Below are 13,716 nucleotides of genomic sequence, written 5' to 3'. Positions count from 1 at the left end.
TCAAATCCACATTGAAGTTGTTCTCTGTATGAAATTGTATTTACTCAGATGTTGTACCTTTGCATTTGTACACATATCTCCGAAGGCATTAATACGAAGTGAATTCATATTCTATCATGTGACTGAGGAACCATGTTGAGATTCGTCCAATTCTTCAAATGCTGCTCCGCAAATTGAAAATTTTCACAATTTCTGACTTTAAGTGAATGAGTGGGTGATTGTGATTGTGGTTGAGGCGTTTTTGTTGAGACTGGAAAACTATCTGGCTTGTTTGGAAACAAGTACTCACTAGTGTGTAGTTACTACACATACATGCAAATCACATACAGAGGTGTACCTTTTGAATTCAATGTCCACAAGAATATTGTGAAAGTTATGCTAGTTCTCTGTAGATACACGTAAAAAACCTACAGTACCTCACAGGTTTTCACAAAGTTGTACAAGTTGTATGAAAAACACCTTCAGTATTGCTGTGGTAGGTTTCCTTGTATCGTGTTCCTGTTTTGTATTTGTGTGTGTGTGTGTGTGTGTGTGTGTGTGTGTGTGTGTGTGTGTGTTTGGCAAGTAAAGTCTATTGTTGGAATGAGTTATATTTTCATTCAGGTAATCAAGGACAGCTGAACTTCACAGCTCACACAATATACCTGTGATGAAAGGCTTGTTTTTTTCCCACAGGTTGTGTAGGAATATAAATCATATAGATACATGCAGTGTCTACCTACATGTACAGTACATTGATTTTGGATAGTACACTGTACATGTATCCTAATATAATGTTTTGCTGTTTATGATCGATACATCTCTGTGACACACTAAAGGGTTTTTTACACTGTACACTGGGCCTCCTTAGGGTTGCATAGTGTTTAGCATACCCACTATGCTGAAATAGGCTGCAAACTTGTACTCATATAAAAAAAAAAAAAGGAAGACATTTTGACAAAAGCAAGCGATATCAAGAATGAGAAAAAGAAGTGTTTGGGTAAATTCTTGGATCAAGTCTCCAAGGATTTTTTATCGGACTGGTGTACATGGTAGTGTAGTATTGTATAGGCACTGGCATACTGTAGCGCTGTTCGTGTTGCGTACTACTGTAAAAGTGGTTTCTTTCGCGGTGGTTTTATTTTCGCGCTTTTCGTGCTTTGAGGTTGAACCGCGAATTTAACATCACACGAAAATGTTTTGAACTCGTCGCTTGTACAATGCTATCATTACTGACCGCGAATTTAAACACACGCGAAAAAGTCCGCACCGATGGAAACCGCGAAAGTTTCTGTACGCGAAAGAAACCACTTATACAGTATAACATAGACATGGTGTACTGTAGTGTAGTGTTGGGTAGAGTTAGGTATAAACTTCATATATTTGTGCATTCTATGTTCCATGCCGAAAATACACAAAAAGCAAAAATAAAACAATTTTTTCATGTACCCTTTGCGTAATTTGTCTTATAGTTGCACAGGCTAGGGTGGGCACAGCGTACAGTAGGGTAACGTAAGCTAGGCGTGGTCGCTATGCAACACTGCGCAAGCTTGGTATGGTCATGAAAGCCCCTTAAAGGGATCGTATAGTTTTGGTTGAGACCTAATGTCAGGTTTCTAACATTTTTTTTGTTTTTTTTTGTGAGATAATGAGAAACCCCTTATGAATTATGAAAGAGCATGTAATTCCATGAGGAATTCAACGTTTATTTGATGAAAATCGGTTTTGAGATGGCTGAGATATCCAAAACAGAGCGATTCTAATAAGTGTGGGACCCACATTTTAGTACGATCGCTTTGTTTTACTTTGTTTTTTGATGTTTCAGTCATTCCAAACCCGATTTTCGTCAAATAAACTTTGAATTCTTATTAAAATGGTATGCTCTGTACTATTTCATAAGTGTCTTCTTGGTATCTCGCAAAAAGTTAAAAGCCCAATTCTCATCTCCACCAATACTGTACTATCCCTGTAAGCTGCTTGAAACATGTAGGTATGACATTTTACCAGCTTTTCTTTTGCTAGTAATTGACATCAGATACATATCCCATAGTGCATTTGCCAATGCACAACTAAATATTTCCTTGGTATCATGAAAGCTTTGAATCATAGTACCCAAAGGTGTATGTGAACAGTTTGCATAGAACAAGGAATCATTGTATGTAGGTGTTTCTATGCATCCATTTATATATGTCAGGTCCATGAAGAAGCTAATTTATGCTAATTTTCTGCAGTATTTTAGGTATGAAGATTTAATAAAGTATACTTACATGTACGATGTAAGTCTATACAACTGGTGCTTATTGCAGGATGTGATATGCATGATGTGAAGAGTAGGCTATGGTGAATATGTTACAAGATGAATTATCTAAAAATAGTTCCATTTCCATTGAAGATTTTCCAGTATAAAAGTGCCAAACTGAATGTTTACGAAGGGGAAAAAAGGCGAATTGATGTATCCTGCATTATTTCTCATGATAGCACCTCTCCCTGTATGGATATAAAAAAGTGAAAGTCACATTTTAACATTGATGATGTTTTCTATCATATATTTTCCGTTCAACCCAATTTATCCCCCCCCCCCCAAAAAAAAAACAAAAACAAAATAACCCACCATTGAATTTGAAAAAAGAAAGAAATTGTACCTAATGTAGTTATTACAGCAACAGTATAATGCAAACATAGTGAGAGTCTGCTGATCATGCAGATTTCAGTCTTACAGCATATGTACATGTACAATTTCTCAGTAATGATAGCAGTCATAGTCAATAAAGTCAACACCGCCAAACTTTCCAAAGATCATTTTCACTGCATGATAGAATGTACTTTATAGTGGATATTAATATGACAAAAATAATTACTCACAGAAATGCAGCTATTCAAATTTAAGTCTGAAGGAAGAATAAATGTCCTGTCAAAACATTCTTTACAGTATACAATATACACCATAGGATAAGGATTTGACATGAGGTGCTGGGTACATGTATGTAGACTGTAAGGGTCTTTGTGTCTTATTACATTAGTCCCACACCTGTAAAATGAGGAAGTTTAGGATGCTGATGCTGGAAGGGACATTTTCATGTTTTGAACATGTGTTATGAGAGTCTATGTGGTCAGCTGGCTCGGTTGGAAAGCTGAAAAACAAACAAACAAACAAACAAACGAAAAACAGTTGCTGGCTAGGACATACATATGAGACTAAACCTTTCATCATTGACAACATGCCTGCCCATGGTCCAGCAATTTCTCAGGATTAAGTATGTAACTCAAGACCATGTTTGAGTTTAACCTTAAATAAAATTTATTAATGTTCAGATGAATAGAACAGTGAAAGTTTTACAGAAATCTTGCTTAGGAAGGTAAGAAAGTGAAGGAATTTGAAAGTGTCATATATTTTTGCATTACAATAAATTATTAGTTATTATTACACTGAATGCAAATAACAATGTAGTGATACCAGGCCCTCACAAGTCTTTGTTTGATCTACATATCTGCACACACATCTTCACTAAATGCTACTTTCAGATGAAAATATTATATCCTTCACTGCTATATTGAAGTCAAAGCTGGGTAAAGTAGCACAGGGCTAATAAAGCCACTTTAAAAAAGGAGTAAATTGTTTCATGTAAAAGTATGCATGACATGCAAATAGTGTCATTGTTTGCAAAGTAAATTTCTTAACTTTCCTTACCAACACCTCAAGAATGACTTTCTATCTTTCTCTCTCTCTCTTTAAAACAAAGAAGAAAAAAGAAACAAGAAAAAAAAATGGGCTTGTTCTGCCATCAAATTGAATATATCATGATTCCTAGAGACTTAAAATACTGTTACATTTCCTTGGGAGAGGCAAAATTAAAAACATAAAGTAGTTGTTGTTTAGTCAGGATGAGTGTTGTTGTTGTTTTTTTATTTCCTTAATGTATGCATTCTCCTCAAATGTTATGATGTCATACCAGACATGCACCATTCTTCATTTGCTGTAGCTGTTGAAGTCCTTCTTTTCCACATTACAATGTAGCACAATTTTGATATGGACCCTTTAATGGACCAGCCCTTCCAAGAATGCTTGTTCAGACATCCTGGTTGTTATTCAAACAGTGTTTTCTGAAAACAACAACAGTAACTCTTAAGCCATTAATTGTGACATCTTTTAGCTCAGAGCAACAAATATAAGTAAATGATGTGATCATACCTTCTTTTTGACAATCAAAAAGAGGGGGAGATATAAAAATGTAATGGAAAACAATATTAATGGTAATGAATTAACCTAGTCAGCAGTGTACATGTATATATAACAATGTATGTTTTTGAATTAAAAAAAAAAAACCAACAATCAGTGCAAATGTTAAAAACAACAGTAACTATATGGGTGTGCACAGAATACTCTAACTAGAAGCATGCATGTTTCTCATACATGGAAAGGGACAAGTACAGGTGTATAGTGCGATGCATGCGAGTTACGTGAACAGCTCTTTTCAGATGCAATGTTTGGAAAGTATAGTGATATTTCAGTAAAATCCAAAGGCTCTGAATTTAATTTGTAGGGGCAGCCTGCAGGCATGGACGTGAATGTTATGAGAGAATACCACTGCCTCTCTGGTCTCTAAGAAGTGGATTCAATTCCATTTGGACTTGAGAGAGAAAGACATGGAGGAAAGAGGGGTGGATGGAGTACAAACAGCAGAAAAGGATTGTCTTGTAAAAGGTAGATTTTTGGAAAATGGAGCAAGATACATTCACAATTTCCTCTATACAGTTGAGTGGGATTGCAGAATGTTATACATGTCCTGTTTACCTTTGGGAGCAGTGATTTAAAAACATTTCAAGATATCACATACAATGTATGATGCATATGTGTAGGTCTGTTGTATCACAAAACATCCTACCATGAATTTTTTTTTTTTTGCAATAAAACCTCAAATATAGGAGATATCAATATTTTTTCTCATTAAACCATAACTGTAGACGGTTTAGTCTGGAAACATTTTTATTATAACTACTGTTCACATTTTGTGTATTTAACAATACTTAACCTCGTTAATACGGATTCAATTTTTTACAGTGGTTGTTTCTATCCCTAACTGACATTTTAGAAATATTTTAAAGCACTAATGCTGGGCTTTTGTTTCATCCGCAAATGGTAAATTATGCCTTTATGCATCCAGGAAAACATGCACACACACACACACACACACACACACACACACACACACACACACACACACACACACACACGCACACACACACACATGTAATGCACACACACACACACACAAAATGTTTACCTATTATAGTTTTGTGTTAGTGTACATATTTGTTATTGTATATTATCAGCTCTAGGATACCAGCTGTGACCATCTACCCAAAAGATTATGTTTTGTCACATTTAGAATGTAACCATAGAATAAAATGTTTCTTCTTTGTAGAAAATCTCAGTATTCTCAAAATAGATTTATGATAATTGTACACTTTTATTGTGTCTTCTGTTCCTAAATCACCGTCATTACATGTACAATGTAGCTGCTCATTGTATGGACAAGCGGTTTTAGAATGTTGCTTGAGATGTATTTTAAGAAAACATGCCCATGGAAAATGGTAGCGTCCTAGTGTTGGAAAGGTTAATGTGTTCATCCTCATTAGGTATCCACTGTGACACCTACTCAAGCAGTTGAAATCATTCATAGTCTGGAATAATGGTTTGTTTTTATGGTCAGTTCACTTTTCTAAATAGTGAGACATGAGATTTTGTGGTGTTTTGTTTCCTTGTTCAATGTTGTCTGTAACCACAGCAAACTCCTGGAGAGTATAGACTGCGGAGCAAACTATAAGCAAAATATTTACCTGTATGACCCAATATGAAATGAGCCAGTTTATGACCCTTTGACTACAAAATCTTGTTGGAGAACTTGACCAACTGTAGCTTTTTTCAGTAAGGCAATTATGGATAATGCTGGTTGTTTCCTCATATTTCATACTGAGAGTTGCCTTCTCTGTTTATGGTACAGTACATGTACATGTATATTTGAATTCACAAAATAGATGGGAGGACCTCTAGCTCTGTCTGCAGGGAATGAGGTTGGGCTTACTTTATTGCTGTGGTGTCATCCCTTGTGTCCAAGGATGTTGTGATTATGGGAGCATGATTACATTTTCCACCAGTGCTCACGTTCATGGTGAAAATGTATGCAGAGTTGGCGCTGTCCACCTAGTGTCCTAACACCCACCCACTCCATGGATCCCCACACTGAGGGGCTAGGGTCATTGTAAATTCAGAATGTGGAGAGGCACTGAGATTTGGTACATATGCAGGGTGCGAGTGCAGAGTCTGGCTAGAATTCCTACAGTCCCTCACACACAAAGCTAATACACACACTGCACAATATACTTTGCATACGCTTCAATGCAGGTTCCCACACACTCTGGGAGAGGCACAGGTATTGTGCATAGGCTTGTGCACAGTAGTGCATGGGAATACAAGCAGGCCGAATGCACGCTTATGGATTGCAGCAAATCATATTCACACACATCTAATTCGTGCGCGCACAATTAATGCATGCTCCCTGCTGACGTAAACGCAGTAGTACAAGTGTAGTAGGCGTGCATGGTTGGGCAAGCAGGACTCGGCTGTATTAGCCTCAATTCAAATTCAGTTGATGTTGGTAGTATTTCTGCAAGGAAGGATTAAACCTGTGTGAATATCTTTAGAATGATATCCTAGAGACCAGAGTGAGTTGTTTTATCAGCTGTGATTGCCATGATGGGATTTTGCCACTGCTGGATATTAAAGGGACAAATTTCTAATGGCACCGGAATACTCTAATATGGTAAGTTTCAGAAGTTCACGCCATATGAAGTCATTTAATTTATTGTGAATATCAAAAGCCTATATTAGTAATTTAGTAGAACTTTTCAAGAAAGCAAGAAGAAGTTGTTTTTCACTTCTAACTGCAGGTGACATTTCGAACGTAGTAATGCTAGCGCAAACACTTGAGAGTGACATGTCCAATGGTGAATATATTAACATATTCGTGAATGGAACAGCTCTCCTTACCATCCTTAGCACTGATGAGTGACCAGAAACATTCCTAAAAATATGAACATACAATGTATGACACTAATGTTGTTGCATTAATGGTGTGTCTGTCAATACAGTGCATGAATGCTATAGATGCACCATTTGAGATAATATCACAGATTTTTATCCTATCAAAAGCTTTACCACTGTAAGTGGATATTATGATTGTTATTGTAAGAGTAAAGTTGAGCAATTTTAGCAATATTGAGAAAAGTAGCCACCACTGCCTTGGGATATATTAGCAAATGATCTATGAACAGCCATCTGAGAGAGGCAAACTGTGTAACATGTAATTACTTCTGACCTAAATCACAGATGGTGCAGCAATGCAGAATTTTGGAAGGTGAAGACATGGTGCATGACCTCATTAGGTGCTGTGAATAGTAACTTGCTGAATACCCTAGGGCCCACAGCTTGAGAAAGATTTGGTTACCAGTCAAGACTGGATGAAGCACAAGCTTCCGTGAACATTTTTCAGGATAGCAGCACTTGGTAGGGATGTTTCCTGTTTGTTAAAGACTTGTCATGGTGTCAGTTTCATACTGTTTGGGCAGAATTGTAGTGAGAAATAGAGAAAACTTGCTATTAATCATCTACACCATGCATCCACCAAAAACTTATACTAACAAGCGTGTCACAAAGAGAAGCAATGGTCAGAGGCAATACATATTTAGGTTCTGAAAGTAGTAAGTGCAAGGAAAGTGCTCAAGAGATAGATGACAGTCATAGCCTAACATACAAAGATACACTCGTATTCTATGTTTGATCACAGGAGTGCCATCCAACATGAAAAACAGCAAGTTTTTCATATTTTCTAAAGCACTGAAACATAATTCATTATATATCATGATGTCGCCAGTTGTCATGGGGACATCTTCAGAAGCCCCGAACAACATCTGCTAACAAAGTATGATCATTTCCTGTAACATACAGTATGACCTTGCCCTAAAGCCAGACAAGACCTTGTGTGGTTTTTACAGCTTGAATGACTTATTACACCTTTCTATGCAGTGAGTGCTATGTTTAGCATGAAACAGCAGTATCATATCATTCTACGTGTACATGAAAGAGCAGTCCAGTATGGATTCCTTCTTCAGGCTTGCAGTCAAAGAGATTTGGATTTGATGTGGAGGTTTGCTGCCGGTCCATATTCATGAGATTAAGGACCAGTCTCACCCGAGATTGTTCATCCTGGGATTGGGTTTCCCCTTTCTCCATCATCCAAGCTAGAATTACTTTTACAAAGGACTTTGCTGTCTGTGAGTCTGGAAGAATTGATCCCACCGACCATTCTTTCAGAGACCTAGGTGCCCTGTAAACCGGTCATACTTGTTTATAAATGTCCATTGCTATACGTAGTAGAATAGTCATGTGCTTTGATAGTAATGTACATCATTGCCATGATATTTCAAATTATATAGAATTAAACCTACATATGGGTCGTCAACATGCAGAATGGCATTGAAACATGAAGTCATTGTAGAATCTGTATAAGCATATATATATTCTAGTATCATGCAAGTATTCATTAATATAACATTAAGAAAAAATGCAATGTATAGTGATTTGGGTAATGCTACACCATGTTGCAATGAGCCTTTCTTTATTTCACAGTCAGTCCGCAGCGTGTGCGATAATGAGGCACGAACGACAATTTTATTCAGAATCACGTTTACGCAGTTTGTGCCCTTGAGAGTGACGAGATTTCGCGATACTTTGCGAGAGTTTTTGCAGAGGTCGCAACAACAGCTTTCATAGCTTTCGCAGTGCATTGTTTGATCCAGGATGGTTAGGTAAGTTATAGAGCTGATTATGCACATTAATTTGATACCTAATTTCCCTAGTTTTGATGTCAATATAGTAGTCCATTTTAGCATCAAAGTAAACGATTATTTTGTCAATGTTCAAGAAGCTTTTAGATCATAGTTTGATGTGTTGCTAGTTCCTGACTGGTATTGAAAATAGATCTCCGTAATTCCTTCGATTTCACAATTGTGAAACTTGAGCGAGTATGATCAATTAAAAAACGAAGAGGGGCACCATTTTTAAGGTTGTGAATTTTCCTGTTGAAAACAAGGCAAATTACGTTTTCTTATGAAGTGGGGTAGTGAACGAACACGCGTGGAATGTGTTGTTGATACCCAGACAATGGTCGTGGACAATGGCCAGGATTGGAATGTTTCATGAGGAATTCCACTATCGCAGCTAGTCTCTGTTCATTCTGAAATGTGGTGTGTGCAAGCACATGGAAACATGTGCTTACTTCTTTCATGTGCATGCATTTCACCCTGTGTCAAGAATTCAGACTAGCAGTGCTCGGGGCAATCCACATGAATAATTGATTAAGCATTCATGTGCCTTCCAGCAGAGCTCGGGACAGGTGGCAGCCAGGTCCATTGTTCGGGGTCATTGTAAGTGCACACTCACATACACATCATTGGTTCCTGTGTAAAGTTCAAGTTTTGTATAGAGAGTGAAAATTCGATCACAATCTGGAACCTAACATTTAAAACTCACAGCATTGAGTCAGCAGCCAATGGATACTACGCAATGCGACACGCCGCGTCGTGCGACAGATTTCGACCAATCACAGACCCGGAATTCCGGTGCGAATGCGAGGATAATCTTTTTAAACTCGACGCTAGACATGTCTCTGAATTTTGCTAGTTCCTGACCCGTATTGAAATGAAGATGGGAAAACGTGCCCTTATTGTGATACTATATACTTTAGCGGACATAGTCTTCACCATATTTTAGAGGGGCATGAAAGATTTCAGGTTATTTTTTTGGCGTCAAACGTGAAGGAATATTTTTGAATACAATACCGAACGTCGAGAGGGATTTTGATATTCTATATTCCTCTTTTCTGTTTATTTTGATCATGAGCATATTTGCTTATGTTTTCTCTTTCAGTCGATACTAAAAGTGTCGAAAACTGACGAGAAATACTCGTTCTACACGGATTTATTCATGACCATGTATCTGCTCATTACGTATGCAAGCACCGCTCAGCCGTGCATACGACTTGAATAAATACGTGCGTTTTCGCTCGCGCTGCGGACTGACTGTTCAGGACTTGCACATTTTGGACTTGTGAGTTGTAAGGGTTTCAGCCCTCACATATGTAGCCATTAGCATTTACCTTCCCACAGTGGATATTTGCATGAAAGAATGCCACAACAAAGGGCATTCCATTTGTGCAGATGGGATGAAATCACAACAGAAAAATCGTTGTCAATAAATTATGCAGAACAAAGGCATGGGATTAATAGCATACGAGATGGTCCATGAGGGGTTTGAGTATGTCACTGCATCATACTCAAACTCAACATCCTCAAAAGCCAGCAGCATGCTCAAAACAAGATGTACTCAAACATGTGGAAAACTGCCAAAACTTGAGAAACATCTATCTTCTTAAAAAATTGTGTGCAAAACATGAGACATGAGAACATGAGCATGAATTATTGTGCGCTGCACGCTCGTGATATGTGCACATTCAATTTACGCAATATTCTCAGATTCAGAGCCTGCAACATGCTCAAATTTCAAGATGTGAACCACCCTGGGCATACAATGTACAATGTATATAGGTACTGTAAATGTGAACTTTAATCAGTTTCATGTAGACACTACACTGTAAATTTGACTGCTCCATCTTTTCACATCATAGCCATTGAGCACTTATCTTCATTAGGATGTGAACTGACTTCGATTCATGCATTTGTATGGCTACTAGTATTTGAACAACCTTAGTCATGCATGAAACAATGAAATTGTACCACTGTGTAGAGATCTGTCAGAAGAGCGGCTCTTTGCAGCTCCAGTGTTTGATCAGCCTCATCACTGACATTTGGTGTCTGATGCATGCTGGGTTTTTCAGCGCCTGTATTGACATTTAACCATTGTTGGGTCATTGTAGGGGATATGAGCAGTTATCTAGTGATCACATGACATGGCTGCATGTCCCACAATTGTCACATGTAGCGATACCAAAGTTCACTGGACAGGAAAGGATGCCACTGTATCGGTAGATTTGTAGCAGATCAAGATTAGAAAGTGACATGACAGTAGATTGATGTTGGAAACGAACTGTCATTTTCATTACATTACCAGGCAGGTGTACTGAGCAGTTGGCCCTGTATCAGGTATACCCTTTTCTGAGCATTATGAATTATTTTCTGTCTTTTACTAGTACATGATTTATTGAAATAATGATTTTGTCCTTTTTTCCCCCCAGAACTCAGAGAGTGTGCTTTCTGCTGTGAAGAGGATCCACCATCATTGACTTTTATCGCCTGTAGCAACAGCCCAAACAAACCTTGTGCCAGCTGCTTGTGGGAAGAAGGCGTGTGTGACTCCCCCTGCGGTTCTGGTACCCCACACCCCCCAACCCACTGCAGCCAAGCATGTCTGGCTCCAAAAACTCCACCTCAAACAGTGGGGGTGTGCAGAACCTGTCCCAAGAGCAGATCATCACAGGCACCAAGGAAGTCATCAAGGGCTTGGAGCAGCTCAAGAACGAGCACAATGACATCCTCAACAGCCTCTACCAGAGCCTCAAGATGCTCAAGAAGGACCAGCCGGGTGACTCCAACCTCGTGGAGGAGAAGACCGACATCATTGAGAAGTCCCTTGAGAGTCTTGAGCTGGGTTTGGGTGAGGCAAAGGTGAGTCTAGCAATGAGAGCTGTAGAGCTGTACTGAGGTATGGGGGGGGGGGGGGGTGGGGAGAGGTGAGAGAGGAGTGAGTTTGAATGAGTATCTAATGCATTGTGATGATGAGGAGTGGTAGATTTTTATTTTTTTTTCTGATGAAGGAATAGCTAGTGATGAAAGTGTTGATTGTGATTTACCTTGCAGTGATAACACTGGTCAGCCTTTCTGTTTTTTTCTTCTTCTTCTTCTTCTTTTTTCTTTTTTTTTTTGGCTGCTAGAGGTATAATCTACTGTGATTACACCAGACTACATATATTGAATTACAGCAGCTACAGCTGTAATTAGACTTGAGCATGTTTGATACTTCTGTCGATTGGCAAGTGCAAGCATATTAGAGTTGCTGTTAGAGCAACAAAATCTCATATCTCAAAAAAATCCAAATGTTTTGGAGAGTGAAAAAAAAAACACATAGCAACCAGAGCACTATAACAAATGGGACAGTCTTTCCTGTGACAATCACATGCGGTGATGGCTACATTTTTGGGGGTAAGACAGCTAGAATTTGGACAGGACATCACTGAAGTGATTATCTGACCATTAATTAAAAAAAGAAGGTGATTTTTACCAAAATTTGAGATACAAGGTCTTATCACCTCAGCGACAGTATATATTTTGCCCACTTGCAAAATATTGAGCTGCCTGACCACTGAGTGGACTTATTGCTCAATATTCATGACAGTTTTATGTTCTATTTTCTTCTTGTGGTTAAACAAGTTTCAAATTTAGGTGCCCCACTTCCTTTGACCACTAGCCTGATTGTGGAATTAGCAAAAGCAAAACAAGACAAAACAGTATTGATCAACTGAAAATATAATAGCCACACACACAGAGTCTGCAATTATCATTAAACTTTTTTTCTGCCATAGCCTGTTGGTCCACTGTGCCTGTCAAACAAATGCATGCATCATAGTGATAGGGATGACAAAAGCAGAATGTAGCCACGTTTGCATTCATTTGGCAAGATGCAATCTTTGAGACAGGTCAAGTGCTAGATGACCATTAGGTCATTTAGCATCGAAAGTCGATTAAGTTCGCTGAGTCATGAAGATTTGTTTGAATTGACCCCGTCGATCTTAAAGCCCTGTTTGATGTCTGTCATTATATAGTATTATGTGTAACTATTTCTAGGTGACCTGTTTCGGTGATTGGGCCAAATTACATCAAATGGTGCTAAGCCAGTTTTACAGAATATATGTGAGAAACCACTGAAGCATGACTGGGAAGAAATTTATTTTGTTACAGATTTTCCATTATGCAGATTTCCGAGGCTATGTATCGTATACTGGCAAGAGGTAGCATGAAACAAACTTGTTTGTTTTTCTCATGCATGGATGACAACTCCAGTAGCCTCAGGCATAAAGTAGATTGTGTGCTTGCAAGGATACTAGCAGATTTCAAAGGTTACAAATATGGCATGCATTGTAAGGTATAACTGACAGAAATATACTTGCATATAATAGGGTTTTCTTTTTTTCAGTCTAGGTGTGAGTTTTGAAATCTGAATCTCAGATATTGATTGGACCATTGTATTAAACAGTGTCAGATGGTGCCAAGGACAAAGCATGGAAGAGACAGGGTCTATTGTTGATGGAAGGCACCACTCCTATTGGCTGGGGTTCATCACATGGATCAATACTCTTACTAATTAATACTGCAGGCAGAGCATTTCCAATATAATGGCTCTGGAAATCTAAGGGGGTGGGAAATGCATTCAATCTGGGTTTTGAAGGATGCTAAAAGCATTCAAAACTGAAATTTCAATTAATCTGACAGTGATGCTCTCACTTAATTCAGCTTTGCTTTCTGGGGTGCCATTTGTAAAGCTCCTTTGAATCTGCAGTTACTGATTCAGTGGAAATTGAATTAAAGTTTGAAATTTATGCTTCAATGCTATTTACAGAGTACCATCTACTAAACTGTGCTTCTGCTGAAAAAACAACAACAACATGA

The 13,716-nt window shown here is 38.2% G+C and overlaps 1 protein-coding gene across 15 annotated transcripts in view; it reads left to right on the top strand.

Moving 5' to 3' along the window:
• LOC139710500 (kinesin light chain) overlaps positions 1-13,716 on the top strand; it is an 84,941-nt gene that overhangs the window by 7,203 nt on the left and 64,022 nt on the right. For all 15 annotated transcript variants that reach the window (XM_071622427.1, XM_071622417.1, XM_071622430.1 and 12 more), the window contains exon 2: positions 11,289-11,718. In XM_071622427.1, coding sequence (XP_071478528.1) covers positions 11,458-11,718 — 261 coding nt within the window. In that variant the 5' untranslated portion in view covers positions 11,289-11,457. The remainder of the gene's footprint in view (positions 1-11,288; positions 11,719-13,716) is intronic.

The sequence above is a fragment of the Diadema antillarum genome, unplaced genomic scaffold, assembly GCF_040938485.1.
Source record: "Diadema antillarum isolate AM-2024a unplaced genomic scaffold, OU_Dant_1.0 seq00001536_RagTag, whole genome shotgun sequence".
NCBI classification, from domain to species: Eukaryota; Metazoa; Echinodermata; class Echinoidea; order Diadematoida; family Diadematidae; genus Diadema; species Diadema antillarum.
This window is presented reverse-complemented; position numbering and strand designations above follow the sequence as displayed.